Genomic DNA, 20577 nt, shown 5'->3' with positions numbered 1-20577 from the left:
GGTAATTATACCAAATGTAACACTTGAAACGTATTCTGTTAAATAAAATATAGTTCCTCTTTCCTGTTCTCCTTTGTAAGCAGTTGGGATAATTCAGGTAGCTGGATCAGGATTTGGAGTTCAGATCCCCTTAATAGTTTTGGGCTTACTTCTGACTGTAAATGACTTTGGCCCTTTATCTTCTTGATAGGAGAGGCAGCTGTGTCACTTTAAAGCCCAGCAGTGGCCCTAGCCGGTTTGGCTCTGTGGTTAGAGAGTCAGCCTGTGGACTGAAGGGTTGCAGGTTTGATTCCACTCAAGGGCATGTACCTCGGTTAGGACATGTGCTGCAGGCAACCACTTGATGTGTCTCTCTTACATCGATGTTTCTCTCTCTCTTTCTCTCTCCTTGTCCCTTCCACTCTCTCTCAAAATCAATGGAAATATATTTTCGGGTGAGGATTATAAAAAAAAAAAAAAAAAAAAGCCCAGCAGTGAATTATTAGTCTAGTTTTTAGCTCTTGTCAGAGAGGCATGTTACAACTTTCCCACATTCCTGGACAGTTAGGCTGGGATTCTCGGTTGTTTAAAAAGGTGTTCGAATGTATTTTGTCAAGAGGCTTGATTCATGGCTATTTTTCTTACATTTTTGCTTGATTTTTCAAGAATTCAAATAATTCCCAGGTCTGACAGCTGGGCTTATGCTGATTGGAGTGAATTTTTTTGGATAAGATGAAGTGTTTCGGATGATTTACCCTTGACTGCATAAATGTAGCCTCACAAGTTATGTGATTTGAAGAGAATTGGTTGAGGGTAGAAAAGGATTGCCTAACTACTAAGAAAATGACAGGTTGTTATAGGTTGGTTTGAGGGCATTGTTGTTTAGGTGTTGTTCCTACAAATTTGAGCTCCGCTGGCCTGGAGGTCTAACAATAACGGCGGTTAATGTTTAATGAGTCCTCACCCTGTACCAGGCTCTATGTGACGGGGTTTTAATGCATCCTCTCATTTAATCCTCCACAAAAGTCTAAGAAGTTAGCATGATAATTACTCTCAGACAGATGAGGAAACGGAGAACAAAACCAGCGTGGAACCAGCTGGTGAGACAACAGAACCCGTGTGTTCTGTGAGCCATTGTCTTCTCTTGCCTTCCCTCAGGGCAGGGATGCTTCTCCAAGGGAGACAGGAAGTGAGGGCTGCCACCTGACCAGAGCTGGCTCCTTGTCCTGCAGGTTTACAGGCAAGAAAAGTGGACAGACTTTCCTGGGTTTAGTCCTGCTTGCTGAGGGGAAACGAGCTGTCCCCAAGCACTGGGCAGGGCCCAGAGAGCCCACGTGCCTGTTTCAGCCCAGCAGGCCCAGGATGAAGGGTGATGACGGCCCCTCTGGGATGCAGGTTTGGGTCACCGGAAAGCAAGGGGTGCCAGCCAGGAGGAGAGTCACAGATGCACAGGATGGCTCTGTGACAGGAGCAGGAGGGGACTGGAGCCTCTGTCTGCTGTTGGGGTCTCTGCTACTTGTTCTTTGCTCCTGTCCCAATTTCTCTTTTAGGGACGTAAGCACAGGTGACCAAGGGTGCCTCAGCCAGTCTCTAAACTGACACTGACACGTATGACCCAAGGTACTTACTTAATATTGGCCGAGCATAAGTTACACAGGAGACAGACATGCAATGCACGAATCACTCACGGTTTATTTACCAGAGTCCTGGTGGTTTCCAGACCTCTGCAGGCCACCCAGGGATCCGCGCCGACAGACACACATTGGACGTTGGACGTTGCAGCTGCGGCTCGGCGTCTTGTTTGAGGCCTCAGTTTCTGGCTCACTGTTTGGACTCACAGTCCACGGCAGAGCTCGGGCAGATTGCAGGAAGGGGGGTGGAGAGTGACCGTCTGTGGAGGAGCAGAGCAGGCCTCTCTGATCTTCCTCCGGTGCTTCCTCTTTTTATGTGCCTAGATGGGCGTCTTCAGTGTGTCTTATCGGCGGGTCCCAGGAGCCTTGCATACCTGGTTTTACATATGGGGAACAGATCACTTTATCTATTTTCTACATACATGCCACTCAGGGGTGTTTATCAACCTGTTTACATTACATTCAATACTTTTTTAATATCACACTTTAATATCACACTGTAATTCCACACTTTGATACTTATTCGATATTATTCTTATTACTATTACTATAACAGCTCCAGTATTTGAAGATCGAAAAACACAGCTCACTCTCAACCTCTGTCCTAGTCTCTGTGAGAGAAATGCAGCTCTTTCTCTGGCTGACCAGGGTCCGGATGGTTAGGGTTATTGCCCAGGCTGTGGATTGCAGGGTGGAGAGAAATAACCACAGGGTGGGATAATGGACACAGAACCAGAGAAGAAATGGACATTGTTGATGCTGGGCTCATGTTGGTTAGAAATTTTTAAGAAATTTTTTCATTATTAAAAAAAAAAAAAAGCTAATACACATGGCTAAATGTTAAACAGTACAAGATGGCACAGGATGAAAAGTTTAGGACTTCTCGTCCCATGCCAAAATCCACACTGCTTTTTTTTGAGAGATAAGCACTATTAATAGTTCCTTCCAAAAATTATATATCTATATCTATATCTATATCTATATCTATATCTATATCTGGCAACATAAGTGGCAATATACTGTATACATTATTCTGTGTCTTGCTTTTCTCACCGAATAATATATATTGGAGATTTTTCCATATCAGTATCTACAGGTCTCATTTTTAATAGCTGTCTGTAAGTCCAGAGTAATGCCTTCTACGGGCACCAAGTTTTATGGTTGACCAAGCGTTTATATATATTGTCTCTCTGGGCCTCATAGTAGCCACTGGGGATCACAGGGAGCCGGGGACTCAAAGACCAGTCAGTGCTCCTGGTGCCACGACATTTCCCCCGCGTGCCCATGTTCCTTCCCCTGGGTGCAGTGACCTCAGGCGGAGGCAGACGCTCTTGAAGCAGAAAAGACAATGCCAAGGTTGTACCCCGAGGAGCCAGGTGAAGAGGAAACGGACCTCAGGGAAGTGAGAAGAGAGAATAATTGACGTTTAGAACTGGAATGGGTCCTAGTGATCAGCAGATCCTTCCCGTCCCTCTTACAGCTGAGGACCTGGGGCCAAGACATGCAAGCAGTTAGGTCATGTTCAGGCCAAGCAGTTAGGTCATGTTCATTCCCGAGGCTCGTTCTGGGGCAGGAGGAAAAGGAGACTCTAGATTTTCCCAGGCTCTCTTGTTCTCCTCATTAGAATGCGGTGTGGACAAGCGTGTAGACTGAGAAGCCCAAGCACCCTTGAGACACGAGGAGACTCCTTCCAAGCACTGTGAAGTGGCCCGGCTGAGAGTTCTCCCCACGGGGCAGTGTGACCACCCAGACTCGAGCTGTCTGGATGCCCAGGCAATGCGGGTTTTAAGGCCACTCTGCCTCGCACCCCTTCATTTCCTGAGCATCTAATGTTCACACAGCTCGTCTCCAGGCTGCGGGGCTACCACGGCCTGTGTCAAAGAGACCGTCCCCAACCACGGGGATCACAAACTACACAAAATTATCTATGCTACTTTGGCTTAAATTTACCATGCAAATAAGTCAAATAAATGCAAAACAGATCTTAGCATAGGTTTTATTTTATCAAGCTACCTCATCCTGTAAAGGTTCATCGGCAATACAATGAATGAAACCCGCCTCCATTTATTTTCACTTGTTAAGAGAAACCGTTATTCAGCTGAGAAAATGCACTAGTAGTTCTTTCTAAGCCTGACAGACTGTCGTTGGGTTTCCTCACTTTTAAAATGGACTTAAAAAAGAAGAATGCCCAAAGTCATGTGTTAAATGTGCTAGAAGACCATTGAATGAGAAACTCCTGCCCTAGCCGGTTAGCTCAGTGAATAGAGCATTTGCCTGTGGACTGAAGGGTCCTGGGTTTGATTCTGGTCCCGGGCACATACCTCTGTTGCAGGCTCGATCCCTGGCCCTGGTTGGGCATGTGCAGGCATGTGTGTGTCTCTCACATCGATGTTTCTCTCTCTGTCTCTCCCTTCCACTCTCTCTAAAAATCCATGAAAAAATATCCTCAGGTGAGAATTAACAACAACAAGAACAGAAGCTCCTGCAGCTTCTTTCATTACTCTTCCAGGATGCCTGGGAGAACTTTGCCGAGGGCGTTCATTTTGGAGGGCTCCTGCACATGGACGAAACCCTTATTTAGCAGTTAGGTGGTCAAAAGCCTACAAGGGAGCATTCAGGGGTGGCAGCTTGAGGGGCATTCACACAGGTCTTAATAAACACGGTCTTAATAAACACGGTCTTCCACTCTCTCCTGAAGCACCCCGTGACCCAGGAGTGGGAGGTGGGACTCTGTACTTATTAGCTGTTCTTAGAATCCAGGGCAGAAGCACAGGTCTGCTCAGGGTCTCTGAGCTTTACCCTCTTGTCTGATCGCCAGGCCATTTTCCTCCTACTTGATTCTTCAGCTTTGGACAAGGACAGTTTGAAACCTTTTCTACTGCTGTTGGATACCAGTGTTCAGACATGAAATGACTCCATGTAGAAAGAAAGCTTAGGGGGATGGTGGCGGGGGGGGGGGGGGGGGAGGAAACAAAGCAAACTTGGAAAAACCCCTGCAAACAATTGAACAGAGCAAAGGACAGGGGCCTAGAAATGAGCTAATCTCACCCATTGTCACACTGTTCTCCTTTGTTTGACGCTTACCTATTGTCTCAGAGGGACACTTTCAGGAAGTCCTTTCTTGGGCTGTGGAACAGCACTTGCTACTTGTTGAGCCCCAAGAGGCATTCTTTAAACTGGCTTATTGTCTCAGGTATTACAATGAGTTGGTGGCCACTGATTGCATTATCTTTTTCTTTATGGCAGCTGTTGGTTTGATCCTGTGCCAGGTGCTTAAACCAACTGTGGTTTTGCAGCTGGCAAGTGAGGCAGGACAGGAGAAGGACTATTGCCCTGGCCAAGACGTTTAGCAGACTGGGGTCTGCCCGGGGCAAATGGATAGAGGATTTCCTCTTTACTTCATTTTCACTTAGAAAAAGACACTCTCCAGGACAATTATCCTTCCTGGAATCCCTGGACATGGTTTTCCTTTAAAAATATTCTTGGATGCAAGAAATGTTTTTGTTTCACTTAAAAATTGGGGTAAAATGCCAATGGAAGGAAGGTAGTGTTCACTGCTAAGATATACTAGAACTGACAAGATGTGGAAAACAATTTGGGTTGCATTATTGTCGTGCCGTTTTTATTTGTACCTCATTACGTACAGATGTGGTTGTGAAATAGTTCAAACCATGACACACTGAAAGTCCTCACTGGAGTGTTAGGAATGTGTTCGATGAGACAGCCAAATTCTGTTTCATTTTGTTTGGCTCATTACATCAGCTGTAAATAAAAGAATATTCACTTTAATATCCGAATCAAATTTATTTCCAAATAGAATACCATATTGTTCCTTCACAGAATACAACTTTCTTATTTTTATTTCACCAATACCTTGCTCTCTGCTTTCTTTTCTCTGTTTTATGCTGGAATGTGCTGAATTGTTTTCCAGGAAGGTTTTGATAATGTTATGTCACACTCTACTGATGAATATATTTCATGTGGTTCATTTCTCATATATGGGAGGGTCAGGTTCTGAGAATAATTTCATTGCTGCTTCTGAAATGACCTTTCAATGATATGATATAGTAATTGCATTAGGGAATTCTCTTTGTATTATAGTTCCAAGTATAAACTGTTTACGCATTCTGGTTCCATAGTTATGGAGTTCTTTCTACTTCACCAACCCTACTGTTTTGTTCCTAGAGGAACAAGGACTTGAGAATGACCCAGAACTGGATTTTAATGGCGGCTCTGCCATCTACTAGCTGAGTGGCCTTGAGCTTCTACAATGTGGGAATTACAGGAATCTAACTGTAACCTAACCGGTGTGATGCTGAGATGAAATCAAGGGCTGACATCACCTAGCACGATCCCAGCCCATAGAAACACCTGGCCAATACTGCTAGCCAGTCCTGGGCCCAATCACATAACCTGCACAGGCCAATTGCAAAGTTACCCCCAGATTCCTTTTCCTGCCCTTCCTCATGTAGGTGCTTCTTAGACCTCCCACTTCATTTTTTAAAAATTGTGGTAAAATAGACATACAAAAATTTATCATTTTAAAGTGTACAGTTCAATGGCATTAAGTACATTCACATTGTTGGATAACCATCATCACTGTCCATTCCAGATCTTTTTTATCATTCCAAATGGGATCTGTACTCATTGAACCATAGTTTCCAAGTTCCTCTTACCCACACCTCTCGGTAACTGCTATTCTACTCTCTTCCTCTATGAATTTGGCCACTCTGGGTATTTCATATACCGTATTTTCCGGCGTATAAGACGACTGGGCATATAGAAGATTTTCCTGGGTTAAAAAGTCGTCTTATATGCCGGAAAATACGGTAAGTGGAACATGTGGCATTTGTCCTTTTGTGTCTGACTTATTTTACTTAGGATAATATCTTAAAGTTCATCCAAGTTTTAGCATGTGTCATAATTTGATTTTTTTTAAGGCTGAATAAAATTCCATTTGATGTATGTACCACATGTTATCATCTATATTATTGACTATAGTGAATAGTGGAGTTATGTACATGGGTGTGCAGATATCTGTTTGAGCCTCTGCCTTTAATTCTTTTGGGCATATAGCCAAAAGTGGAATTTCTGGATCATATGATCTCCAACTTCATTTTGACATGACTCCCACGCTTCAGAATAGCTTATGGGGTACTTGTTTGTTGGCGTGCTACTAAAATCCCCAACACAGCATGCTTAAAATTGTTCCACCTCTTCTTTCCACTCCTCTCAAATCAGATCCTTTTTCTGATGAATATTAAGAACAATTTTTAAGACACCCTGGCACAAACCACCAGAATCTTTGACTTCCTCCTCCTCCACTAGCCCTGAAAATTTGGCAAAGCTATTTCAAGCTTTTTCACATCTTCTCTCTGCCTCGCCTACTTTACTACTACTCAGAGATGATTAGTGCATATTTTGGTATGAATTTTTTTGTTGTTGGCTTAACTTTTAATACTTTTAATCCTTCATTTTTAATGAAAATAATACACTCCCATTTTCATTAAAAAAATCTTTTGAATTCTCATTTCTACAACAGATTCTCTACGAGTCTTCTTTTCCTTTTTGCTATTGGATCCCAACAACATTACTGTTTGGACCAGTTCTTCAGTTTTACCAGACAACTCCCATAACACTCTTCCCTTGGGCCATGGTAAATAAACATGCATGGCATGACCAAGATAAAGCATCCCTCATAAATTGGGGGTTGGATTAGATGGAGCTCGTGCAGGAAGCCAACTTGTTTTTCAGTGTGCAAGGGAGAGCAAGACTTCTGTTCCTCCGTGCAATCATGTCCAAGAGAGTTGGACCTTCCATTTCATCCCTGTGATCTAAGTCAACATTTATTGCCCACAGAATTCAATATTGATTTGGCCTTACACAGTATTTATCTTACAGATATGCTAGATAGAAAACAATGACATTAGCTCTATTAATCCTTCACTTTTTACTTCCTTATTCACGGGCTTCTTAAAAAGCAGAATACTCAGTGGACAAGCAATTGTAGACAATTATTGCCTCTGGAAAGTAGGTAACAGTTCCCTTTGGGCAAGTTGGGTCTTCCATGTATGAAGGTTGTTAGGATGCATAAGAGTTTGACCGCTGCAATGAGGGAGACCTTGCTTCAAAACCCTTCTCTGCCACTTGCTTGCTGTGTGGCTTTGGACAGGGGTTATAGCTTTTATCACAGTTTTGCATTTGTAAGATGGAGATGAATATAATTTCTTCCTCAGAAAGTTGCTGGATTAAATGAAAGAATCCACACATAACACAGTACATTTAGTAGCCAACAGGATCGGTTTTCTTAGCAGAGAGAATGTTGGTCAGACTCTCTCATGCACTTGCCTCCCAGACAGGAAGTGAGCATAAGTGTGAAATGAACAAGCTGAGGAGAAACGTCTGCTGGGAGCTCCCACTCAGGTCACGGTGGTTAGTAGTTTATAGACCAGTGCTTTGAAAGTTCATGAGCAGATCCTCATTATCATCTCACTGCTTAGGCTCAAAACTATGTTTTGACATGTTTTCTAGACCTTAATACCTAAAGAAAAATATAACCTTTTCCCAATCAAACTAAAGAGTCACTGATTTCCTTTTGAGCAAATTTGTGTAGGGTCCTGTGATTGTATATTCAACCTAAAGCTGCATTTCATACTCCATATACATACGTATTGATAATTAAAAGCAGAAAGAAATACAGATTTTGACATCTTTTCTGGCACCTTAAACTATTTGCATATAGCTGCTGCATACTTTGAACTCAAACAGGAGTTAATTTTATGCAAATATTCAATGAGAACCCTTAATAAGAGACTGTTAAAGTAGACAAGCAGGTATAAAAGAATAGGACTCTGAAAACAAAATATTTTTGTTGGAAACTTCCAAAGAAGCTTTTACATAGATTAAGTAAAATTGGCTTTTATTTGATTTGTGGGTACTTAAACATTGGAGAGTTAATTTATCTTTAATTTGAGAATTCATTTTCATTTCCATGCCTTAAAAATCTGAACAGTTAGCTATATGCTCATATGTGCTTTAAGAAATGGTAAGTGTTTATTCCCTAACTAGAAGCCCGGTGCACAAAATTCGTGCAGGGGAGGTGTCCCTCAGCCCAGCCTGCACCCTCTCCAATCTGGGACCCCCTTGGGGGATGTCTGACTGCCGGTTTAGGCCCAATCCCTGTGGGACATCTCTCCTCCCCCCCCCCCCAATCTGGCACTGCTGGCTCCTAACCGCTCACCTGCCTGCCTGCCTGATTACCCCTAACTGCCTCTGCCTGACTGATTGCCCCTAACCACCTCTGCCTGTTGGCCTGATTGCCGTCTAACTGCTCCCCTGCCGGCCTGATTGCCCCTAACTGCTTGCTCCCCTGATGGCCTGATCTCCCCTAACTGCCTCTGCCTCGGCCCCCGCCACCATGGCTTAGTCTGGAAGGAAGTCAGACATCTGGAAGATGTCCAGTCAACCCAGTCTAATTAGCATATTACCCTTTTATTAGTATAGATGGTGCAAAACCTTTTACTAGTTTTCATACTTGGCTTTTGGTCTAACCTCATGAAAGTCTCCTTCATTTTGATGCATACCTCCCTAATCCCCCAGAGTACTATGCCTACCTTTATTGAGCTCATTTTAAAAAACAAGGGTTGCAGCATCAGATGGCATCCCACCAGCAGTGCACAAGGGTTCCCTTTTCTCCTCATCCTCACCTATTCATTTTAATTTGCTATCTTCATATTTCTTTTGAATCTCCGAATATGTGTCATTGCTTATTTTTGTAACTAACAAATGTAGACTTCCTCTGGGATGATAACAATGCAAAAACAGCTGCTACTGAAAGAGGAAAAGTAAGAAGAAAAGGAGGGACATAAAGTCAAGAGAAAGAATCCCAGGGAAGCTTGGGAAAGAGCTGTTGCCCCAGGAGCTGTGGGTTACCTGCTAAATTCTGTTTCCAGAGGTCTTCTCTCCCTACCCTTCAAGCTTCCTGCATGTTTCACTCTCTTTGCTCTCCACTTCCTATTATTCAAGCCCTACACTGGCCCAAAGGCTTTCTATATTTAATTTTTGGTGGATGAGAAAGTAGTGATGATTTCTCCAAAACTTCACCTGAACCTCACATCTTTGCTCCCAGCTTTTACGCTTCATCCAGGCCTCTGCAAAAGGAACTTTTGGGCCAACCTGGTCATAGGCACCCAGAGTTCTTCAGTCTCTTCAGTACAAGCGCTATATGTTTCATTAATACCATTGCTTTTTTTTTTTTTTTCAGTATATTAGGTTTTTATTATATAGGACTAGAGGCCCAATGCATGAAATTCGTGCAAGAGTAAGCTTTTCTTCTCCTGGCTGCTGGCATCGGCTTCCCTCTGGCACCCAGGACCCGGGGTTCCCTTGCAGCCCCAGCTTTGTCTGGAAGGTCATCTGGAAGGACATCCAGTCTAATTAGCATATTATGCTTTTATTATTATAGATGATAGGGATAGATGTGTTATTTTCAAAATTTTGTATTATTTTCATTCTTTTTTCCCCATTTTTAAAATTAAGGTATTATATGTGTACATATCTTACCATTGCCCCTCCCCACCCCACTCCCATACATGCCCTCACCCGCCCCCTGTGTAAAATTAACTCCATTTCCATAGAAGGATTTTCTCATGCATTGTTTTCATGAAACCAAATAATGAAATTTAAAAAGAAGTTTCTTCTTGAACCCACTTAAATCAATTGCTTTACTAACATACCTTTACCAAGTTATGCTCATTAGGAGACAAAGATGTTTGTTGTTTTTCTTCTTCTGATGTAAGTTGAAGACTTTCAAATAGTTGTTAATGGTGTTTGAGTAAGAAGACTGTTTTAACAGTATATGTCAAATATGTAGCTATTAATTTTTCTTGTTGCCAATTTATAAATTCTAAATTTTATTGTGGTTCAGGCAGGAGAAAACTTAGCTTTGTCACAAAAAGTTTATATTAGGAACATGATTCTGTTGTTCATTTTGTTAAGGGATGAATTCAGTTGCACAAATCCAGAGAGTTTATGTTAGCTTGGGAATTCCATGTGGTTCTATAGCCAGCTGGCCTTGGACCCAATTTAGTTCTGCAAAACAGCTGGCTTTGGGAGAGAGAGTGAATCAAAGTAATTTTTGGTTCAAGTGATTATTAACTATTTTCTTCTGAAGCTTAATATAAATTTATTTTCTTAAAGTTTATGTAAATCAACATGTACTGCATACAACACTATCGGAGACCAAACACTAAGTTTCTTTGAGGTGTCAGAAGAATACATTTTCTGCTTAGTGTTTACATCTGGTAAATTTGTTTCTGGTTCTATTATTTCCTCAATTTGGCCCTCTTGATAAGGACAATCAAATGCCTGGATATTTGAGGCAGTGTGTGGTCTCTTACTAAAGTTACAAGTTTATAACCCTGCTGTAGTTGGCTGGTTCCTGGTAAGCATTTGAAGAATGAGATGTTAATCTGATCAGGTGCCTGTTTATACAATGACTTTTATCATATAGCTAAAGATGGAGAACCAAGTTTAACGAGACAAACACTTCTTATGAAGTCCCCAGTCCACTCTATTCTAATTGGGTTGGACCCTTATGCTGAATAAAGAACAAAGAGTTCTGTGGTTCAAACATTTCACTACATGTTGCCCTTTGTAAATAGGAAAATAGAGACTTAAGGAGAGACTCAATTAGAGGGTGGAATATATATCCCCCCCTTTTTTTTCGAATGGGAAACACAGTTAAAAATAGTAACCTATCATCTGCTTAGTCTAAATTCAGGATATGTTCCCAAGAGGTATAAGGATTTAGACTTATATAAATGGACTTCTTTGTAAAAACATGCCAGTGTTTTGTCATTTGTGAAGTTTAATATTCTGCATGCTATGCACCAGATTTTTTTTTTTTTGATGGATAAAGAAATAGAGATTTCTAAATTTTGGAACAGAAACTTCATGTAGGCAATTAGATAATGCACCCAGAGCTCCAAAAAGAGGGCTGGACTGGGAGTATATACTTGTGAGTCATCTGCCTTTAATGACAGTGGAAACCATAGGTGTGGAATAGATTGTTTCATGGGAGAATATTAAGTAGTAAAAGGAGAAGAGGGCCTGACACTGAGCCTTGTGCAAGTTTGGCTTCACGTTGGGTGGTGAATCTGCAAAAAACATGGGGGAAGCCACAGCTTGAGGGGTAGAGAAACTCTGGGAGAGTTTTTTTGTTTGTTTTGTTTTTGTTTTTTTGTGTGATGGAAGCCAAAGGAAAAGGAAAAAAAAAACATGTTTCAGGAGGAAGGGAGGAACCATTTGATGCTTCTGATCAAGTATAATGTTGATGGATAATATCTTTTTAATTAAGCAATGACAGTCATTGGTGATATCAGAGAAGCTGCTTTTGTGGACCAGCTAAGGTGGAAAACAGATTGGCATGGGTTGAGCTGTGCAGGAGAGGGGAGGAAACAGGATTCCTGGAGTGTAGACATCTCTGAGGATTTGAACTGCCAATGAGGGGCAGAATATAAGATGGAAGTTCGACAGTGATGTAGGATCGAAGGAGACCTTTTTGTGGGACAGACTTGCATGTGATAAAAGCCAATGAGAAAGAAGCATTTGAGCAAGAGAGATTCAAAAACCAAGAGAGAAAAGAAAGAGGATTAATAATAAAGTAATAGTAATAACAAAATAGTATTTATTGAGTTCTCACCATATCTGGGACACTGTGTTATGTGTTCTGACATTGAATTCTTAGAATAATGTTATGTGGTGGGTACCATTCTTTTCTGTAGGTTAAAGAGAAGGAAAAGGAGACTTGGACATGGTTACTGGCATGTTCAGTGTCCTCCTACTAGTAAGTGATGGACTAACTTTCCAACTGAAGGACTGAACTTTGCCAACACCCAGCTCACCACCCCAACTTGAATTTAGGTGTCCAGGCTGCATTTGAATACCTACTTAAAGATTCTTTAAGTTGTGTTTAAGAATGCCACTTTGAAACTCTCTGAAAGTTCTAAGTTTTATTTTGATAATAATTTAATCTAGTGGACCTGGTTAAAAAAACACAACTAAATTAAACTAAAAACAAAACCAAAAACCAAAAAAAAGACTTTATCTGCTGAGACTATCTAACCTTGTGAGTGTATGTAAAACATCATGCCCCCAAATATAAGCTGTGTGACCTGAAGGTGATTTGCCCAAAGAACTCCCAGAGTACTTGGCTGAGGCAGAAATTAAGTCTAGGAGGGGTTTTTTTGTTTGTTTTGTTTTTAACACTTACAAAAGGACTGAAAAAGGATGATGGACTGAGGTAAAAACATAGTAAGGCCAAGCAAGTGATATGAAAACATCCTCCAGACAGCTTCACTTGTAGATTCTGACTGGCTACGTTTCCTGAAAAAAATATTAATTCTGTCCTCTTGCTTTTAATAGGACATAATGACTACATGTGTCCGGCTACCAACCAATGCACAATTGATAAAAACAGGAGGAAGAGCTGTCAGGCCTGCCGACTACGCAAGTGCTACGAAGTCGGCATGATGAAAGGTGGTAGGTACCTTTGACACAGGGTGCCCCCTCCCAATGGATGTCCGCGTCTGCCACCCAGTGCTGGCTCTTTCTATTCCAATAACCATGGGAGTTTAGTGTTTTCTCTTTTAATGCTTTTTTTTTCCCTATTCTTATTTTTCTTTGCAACAAAAGTATTTCTATAATACATTTTATTTAAAAAATAGGAAACAGTTGGAACTGGAAATGCTGTGTTTTATAAAACCATTTTGTGTTTTATAGTTTAAATGTAAATAATTAATATTTTAAAGAAAGGTGTATGGGAGATGGTGGTAGAAGGAAAGAAAGGCTGCTCAGGGAATTATTCTAGAAAGATTCTTTCCATACTGTTTATATCGCTAATGCTAGAAAATTATATTGGAGAATAAACTTTCATAAACTGAGACTTGTAAATGTGAAAGCTAAATAGCTAATTTATAATCTTAACATGTCTTAGGGGATTTGAATTTCAATCAAAAGGCAGCTTTTTCCTTTAGAAGTTGAGTCATTCACTAACTCCCATAACCTCAGCATCTAGAGTTGGGAACCTTGGAATGAGTACTGAGCACTGACCGAACACAAGGCCCTCAGGATCTGCACCTGTGTGCTTGTGTCTTTGTGGCTGTGGGTGTTGTGTATGTGTGGTTTTCTGTCCCCTCCTGTCTCCAATCTTCCAGTGTTTTGTTGTTTTATTTTTAACAGGAATCCAATGCTGATTGACCTTGCATTTTAGGAATCTAGTCTTGAAGAACAGTGCTTCTAGTCTTGCATAGCCTTCAAAATACAGGGAAAGAACAAATAAGAAGTTTGTAAATTAAAATAAAGTCAGGGGTGCATTTAGCGTTTCAGGATGATACCAAGGGTGGCGGATGGATGATGGGCTCCCTGCTGATCACAATGGGGAAAAGCTCTCTGAAGGAGACTAGACTTGGGATGAGTTAAGGACAACAAAGTTGCAATGAAAAAGAATAGTGACTATGCAGATAGAGGGCAGCTAACCGTTAGCTCATTATTACTTGGAAGGAGAACAAAAACCAAGGGTGGAAATCAGGAAGAAGGTGTGCCTGATTGTTAAGAAACTTACCGTCAAAGATTCTTGAGTTCCATTGTCAGAAACCTGCCAGGTTGAGGTTGTGAATACAGCATTTGCAATCAGTTCTCTTGAGGAACAGATGAAACGTTGAAGTCACGTCTTGTGTGAGGTGTGACTATATGTCTTGAATGTCTGAGAAAGCAGCTTGGATCTAAAGGGTAATTAATCTCAAGAATTTAACAGCCCCATTAAGAAAATGATACTTTGACTCATAAATGGATTAAACATTTAAGGAATTAATCTTTCTTTGTATGGCTGGAGAATTAGTCAGGCTTAATTAAACTCACAAATAGCTTTTTAAGGTAACTTGATAAGTGACAGGAATATAACAGCTACTCGTAAAAAGTTTAATTTGAAACAGTGGGGTCCAGGTTGAATATTCTTTGGTGCTAGTAGGTAGATTAAGCCCAGTCTGGTCTACTCTCTTTGAAAGCTGAAATAATCAATGTGTGAATATGTCCAAAACATTTTTTCTTTTAGGGTACCCATACATTGACTCCACTTCATAAAAAATTCTGTTTTTCCTAATTAATACCCTGATACAGTCTGGCTGCATAAGTATAAATTATGAATACTCATTTTTAATTTAACAAAATTTTTAATATGCAAAGACATAATAAAAGTCTTCCCACTGTTTTTAAATAGAACTCTAGATAATTTAATTGCACAAAGCCAGTCTGTGTGTCTATACATATAATTGTACATGTATTTTATATCTGTAAAATATCTATCTGTATTAGTTTGCTACCACTTTAGTCCACTTGGTCTATCATCTGGGCAGCTTAAACACAGAAATTAATTTTTTCTAAACATCAATAAAAATATTGAATCTCTACCCATGACATCAAATCTTTTGTTTCAGATAAAAGAAAGAACCATGTACCTACCCCCAACTTAATGGCAAGGCTGAATAAATTCATTGAAGTGCCCTAAGGGTTTGTTAGAGTGCCTGATTTACTTACGCGAAGACATTATTTTAATCTGTTAGGATGCCTACCAATGAGCCTTACTCTGACAATCCCTTTTAATAGTGCAATTTGTTTCATCCACACATCCCACAGCACTCTCAATCTCTCAACCCTTCTCTACTTCTTTATTTTTCTATTGCATTTCCACCCTCCAAAACATTGTATCGTTAATTTTTAGATTATGTTTATAGTTTGAGGTCTGTAAGCTCCAGATGGGAGTTTACACACAAATAAAACATGCTCCCACATTTTGTTCAGTGATGTACTGCAAGCCCTTAGCTCAGTGCCTGCGTGTAATAGGCAGTCAATACCAGATGTGGCATGAACTAACAGAATGAGAGAGCAAGAGTGAAAGTACACTATAAGTGCTAAACTATGAATAATAGGTTGAGAATCATGAGTCCTGTTGTTCTGATTAAGGGAAAATATGTGCTTGGGAGTTAAAACTTGTATAGCAGTTAGCTTTCACTGCATAACAGAGCCTCACCTCAAAATCTTAATGGTATACAACAGTTAATAAGGATATTATTCATATGTCAGGGGATCAGCTAGGAGGCTGCTGAGATTGGCGGGGCTCGCTCACATGTCTGAGGTCAGCTGGCTGGTTCGGCCAGAGCGGCTGGGATGACTTGGTTTGGCTTCTCATACCTCTCATCCAGCGGACTAGTCCAGGCATGTTCCCATGATAATGGCAGAGGCACCAAGAGAGCAAGCCCCGAATCACAAGCCCATTTGAAACAAGCCGTTGCTCACATTATCTGGTGATATGCAATGGGCCAGAACAGGCCCAGTGGCTGAGCTCTCAGTCGGTGTGAGACGGGGCTTCAGAGTTAGGTGGCAAAGGTTGGAAAATTGGGGCCATTTTTATAATCTATCACAACCTGAAATATCCGCTTTTCAGATTTTGGACTAAAAAGTTTATAGACAGAGTGCCATAGGCTCTTACATGTAGAAGGGACCTCTGGCTTCATTTACTCTTGTCCCTGTCAGTGTAGGAATCTTCTACGTAGCCTTCTGACAGCTTTTGTTGGAGTGCTGAATACAAATATGTGTTTTAATTTTCATGCCTCTCTCATAATTATGATGAGTGGACACAATAAGGCGGGAAAACCCAGGAGTAGATGTGGGCCAGTACTTCTGGAAAAATACAGGCTGGTTTCAGAGATGCTGGATTTCACTGAGCTATCCAGATGTAGGTTTTGTGTATGCACGTGTATGTTGCAATGGCTTACGAATGCAGATTAAAACACAATCAAATGTAAGGCTACTTTACGTTCACTGCATATACAAAATTAGCCAACAGACATTGATAATCATGCTTTTCTTTTTATTTGTTATAGTTAGAGTCCTGATTTAATTTTTTATACTGAAGTAATTTGATTGCTTATGGAGAGGTCACTTTGGTTCTTGTCTGCCTCTTTGTTTTTCAGCTCGTTGTTCTTGTCCACTTACTTTTCCAAGAATGGCCATGCCTCACATTGAGTGATGACAGTTTCTTAAGGCCTGGCAAACATTTCAGAAAGGGTCTTTCTTGTTCCTATCATTTGCTTTTGCGAAAGTAAATTGTTCTTGAAATGATGTAAGGACCATTTCTGTGGATAGAACTTAAAAAAATGCAGAACTTTGCCCTTGCCAGTGAGGCTCAGTGGGCCGAGGACTGAAGGGTCCCAGGTTCAGTTCCAGTCAAGGGCATGCACCTTGGTTGCAGGCTCCATCCCTGGCCCTGGTCGGGGCATGTGCAGGAGGCAACCAATTGATGTATCTCTCTCACATCAATGTTTCTGTCTGTGTCTCCCCCTCCCTTCCACTCTCTCTAAAAGTCAATGGAAAAATATCCTCGATTGAGGATTAACAACAACAACAACAACAAAAGCAGAACTTTGGTAGCAGTAATTGTATGAATGAATTGTGGCTTTTGAATTCTGTAATCCCGAGACTTTATGAATTCTCATGTATTTGATTTTTGTTTCAATGATTGTGGTTGGGATAATAAATGGTGTCTAGAGCTGAAAAGAATGTAAAGGTCACCTTGTCCACCTCTTTGTTTTTCAGCTCATTGTTCTTGTCCAACTTATGCAGCTAGTTAGCAGCTCAGACAAGAAGCCAAGACTCCTAACTCTTGGTTCAGTGCTCTTTTCATTGTAGTGTATGACCTAAGTGATTTAGATCATCACGAAAGATAGCAACATGCGCAAATAAGATATTCATATCACATAGTCCCAAATTATGACTTAGGAACAATTACTATGGACACAAAATATGACTATTTAACAAAAACACAAAGCAACACACTTGGCTTAGTTACTGAGCAGAAGTACCAAAAACATTTATATGGAAAGGGTGATGGATATTTTAAAAAGAATTGCTGAATATTTAATTGCTTTATATTGCTTAATATTTAAAAAAACAGTTTTTTCCTCTTCAAGCCAAAGGTTTTCACTATCTTTAGATAATAATTTCAATAATGTTGTAAAGCCTGTTTTCTTTTTTAATTGTTTAGACTATTCTGGTATTAAAAAAAGAGGTAACTTTGTCAAGTTGAAGGAATCCTGGCTAACAGTCAAGTGTATGAGTCTGGCTCTTCCAAGGACCCTTGGGCAGAGGACTCAATTTTTGTGAACTGTCTTTTCACATCTGAAAAATATGAGTTTAGGATTCAATGGTTTCAAAAGCATCTTTCAAATCTTAAATTTTATGTTTTTTTAATTTAAAATTGTTTCATCAGAGTATTGTATAAGGTTGATATTTTTTTAAAAAAATATATTTTATGATCTAAGTTCAGACTACTTAGGGAAAGATCAGAATCTAAAGTTAAAGGTAGTTTCTGAATATAAGAAACAACCTCAGCAGTTATCATACTTATATTTCCAGCCAAATTTGTAGAGCAGCTAGCAACTGCAAACACCTGTTGGAATGGACAACTATAAATCTATTCTCTGCATTAATTAGCATGGAAAAGGAATTTCTTCTGAGGGGGGAGTGTCACAAAAAAAGTAGTTTGATGTTAATAGTGATATGAGCAGATGGCTATAATATCATTATAAATTATTTAGCCATATAAAAGAAAGAATTCAAAAACAAGTTTGTTGAGATCTGACTTTGAGAAGATAACTAAGCTTTCTGTTATTAGAAATGTCATAGTCATGCCTAAGATTTGAGTCCCAGGAGCTGGGGAAACTTGCTAATTTCTGCATTGTGGCACCAAGAAAGTAAGAAGCTAAAAAGATAGTGTGAATTTGGACAGGTTCCTGAATAAATAACACAAAAGCCAGTCTGGTGATCTTTGCTTAAAACTTATCCAACACGCCGAAACCGGTTTGGCTCAGTGGATAGAGCGTCGGCCTGCGGACTGGAAGGTCCCAGGTTCAATTCCGGTCAAGGGCATGTACCTTGGTTGCAGGCACTTCCCCAGTGGGGGTTGTGCAGGAGGCAGCTGATCGATGATTCTCTCTCATCGATGTTTCTAACTCTCTATCTATCCCTCTCCCTTCCTCTCTGTAAAAAATCAATAAAATATAAAAAAAAGAAAAAAAAACTTATCCAACACACTTGTGGCCAGACTTTTTGGAAATCACAGAAATATACTCCAGCCCTAAGAGAAATCCTAAGGTAAAGCATGGAGTTATATGTGGAGAAATGTTCTGGTTACACCTAGATGCAACATGTGCTTTAGTTTAAGGGGGACTGAACAAATAAAAATTTAAGAGAAACATACACAATTATCCTTCGGTATTTAGATCTTTAAAAGCTTGCTTTGAAATACCAGTTATTATTACATTTCTTTTGTATTAACATTTTAGCAGTGTTATTTAGAAAATTTTACTTAATAAATGCCAGGCCAAGTCCAAACTTCACCTAAATCATTTAGAAAGTACTTTTCTTGAGCATTTACCAGGTGAAGGTGTTGGAGAGACAGGTCAAATGTGGTCACTGGCTGACCACAAAGTGCAGGCTACCTAATGGTGGAAAGAGGCCATTCACTTAAAAAGATGACCAAGTCCCTTTGTTCCCTCAAGAGACCTAGGGTTAGAGTTGGCCTAGTGATTCCCGCTGTCTCAGCTCACCCACCCGTTTCAACCTTGCTGATATCAGTGCTCTCAGGGATCGAGCAAGCTCAAGTTCGCCAGCTGGCCCTTTGTACTTTGTGGTTTCAACTTCTGGCTAGTTTGTTGAGGATACGTCTTGTTGACAAGTGAAGTCCTATCCACCCTAGATTTATTTCCCTCTCTTTATGGCTCCCATCTCATAGAATACATACCTGTGTGAAAACACCAACTGCCTCACCAGGCTATTCTGAGAAGCAAAGACATGAGTTATATTTGGATCATTACATATTGGTACACAGATGTTAGGTATCCATACTAATAAAAGGGTAATGTGCTAATTAGACCCGGTTGACTGGACATCTTCCGGATGTCCGACTTCCTTCTGGACAGTTAGGGGGCGACCAGGCCAGCAGAGGGGCAGTTAGGGGGCAGCCAGGCCAACAGAGGGGCAGTTAGGGGGCGACCAGGCTGGCAGGGAGGTAGTTAGGGGGCGACCAGGCTGGCAGGGGGTCAGTTAGGGGGCGACCAGGCCGGCAGGGGACCAGTTAGGGAGCGATCAAGCCAGTAAGCAGAGGCAGTTAGGGGAGATCAGGCAGGCAGGCAGGCAGGCGAGTGGTTAGGAGCCAGCGGTCCCGGATTGCGAGAGTGATATCTGACTGCTGGTTTAGGCCCGATTCCACAGGGCCTAAACTGGCAGTCAGACATTCCCCAAGGGGTCCCTGATTGGAGAGGGTGCAGGCTGAGCTGAGGGACCCCACCCCATGCACAGATTTCGTGCACTGGGCCTCTAGTTATTATTCATATACAGTGGAGCATTGTGGTTGACTTTAGCTTTAGGACTCAGACCACCTGGGTTCAAATTTTAGCTCCAGCTAGAGATGCCTGTGTGTAACCTTGCACAAGATACTTAATCTCTCCAGATCCCTGTTTTGAATTTATCAAATGAGGGTTATTATAGCACGTATAAACACCTACCTAATAAGAATTAATGTATAGCTTTCAGTATTATACTTAGCTTGCATTAAATCCTCCATAAAAGTTGGTTATAATGGGTAATAAAGAGTAGATTTATAAAATGTCTGATCACTATGTTGTACACCTGAAACTAATCTAACCTAATAATAGGCTAACATGCAAATTGACCGCACCTTCGCTACGCCCACAGCCAATCAGAGCGAAGAAGATGGTGGTTAATTTGCATATGTGGGCGCTGAGCAGCCTGGGTCCCGTAAACATCCTCTGGACCCAGGCCGATCAGAGCCTGTAGGCCCGCGCTTAGGTCCTGAGCGGCAGGGGCCCAGAACACCCCCTGGCCACTGGGA

The 20577-nt window shown here is 41.0% G+C and overlaps 1 protein-coding gene across 2 annotated transcripts in view; it reads left to right on the top strand.

Annotated features, from left to right (window-relative positions):
* ESR1 (estrogen receptor 1) overlaps positions 1–20577 on the top strand; it is a 303086-nt gene that overhangs the window by 145174 nt on the left and 137335 nt on the right. For both annotated transcript variants that reach the window (XM_079779825.1, XM_079779826.1), the window contains exon 4: positions 13035–13151. In XM_079779825.1, coding sequence (XP_079635951.1) covers positions 13035–13151 — 117 coding nt within the window. The remainder of the gene's footprint in view (positions 1–13034; positions 13152–20577) is intronic.

Source organism: Cnephaeus nilssonii (genome assembly GCF_951640355.1).
Source record: "Cnephaeus nilssonii genome assembly, chromosome: 9".
Taxonomy (NCBI): domain Eukaryota; kingdom Metazoa; phylum Chordata; class Mammalia; order Chiroptera; family Vespertilionidae; genus Cnephaeus; species Cnephaeus nilssonii.
This window is presented reverse-complemented; position numbering and strand designations above follow the sequence as displayed.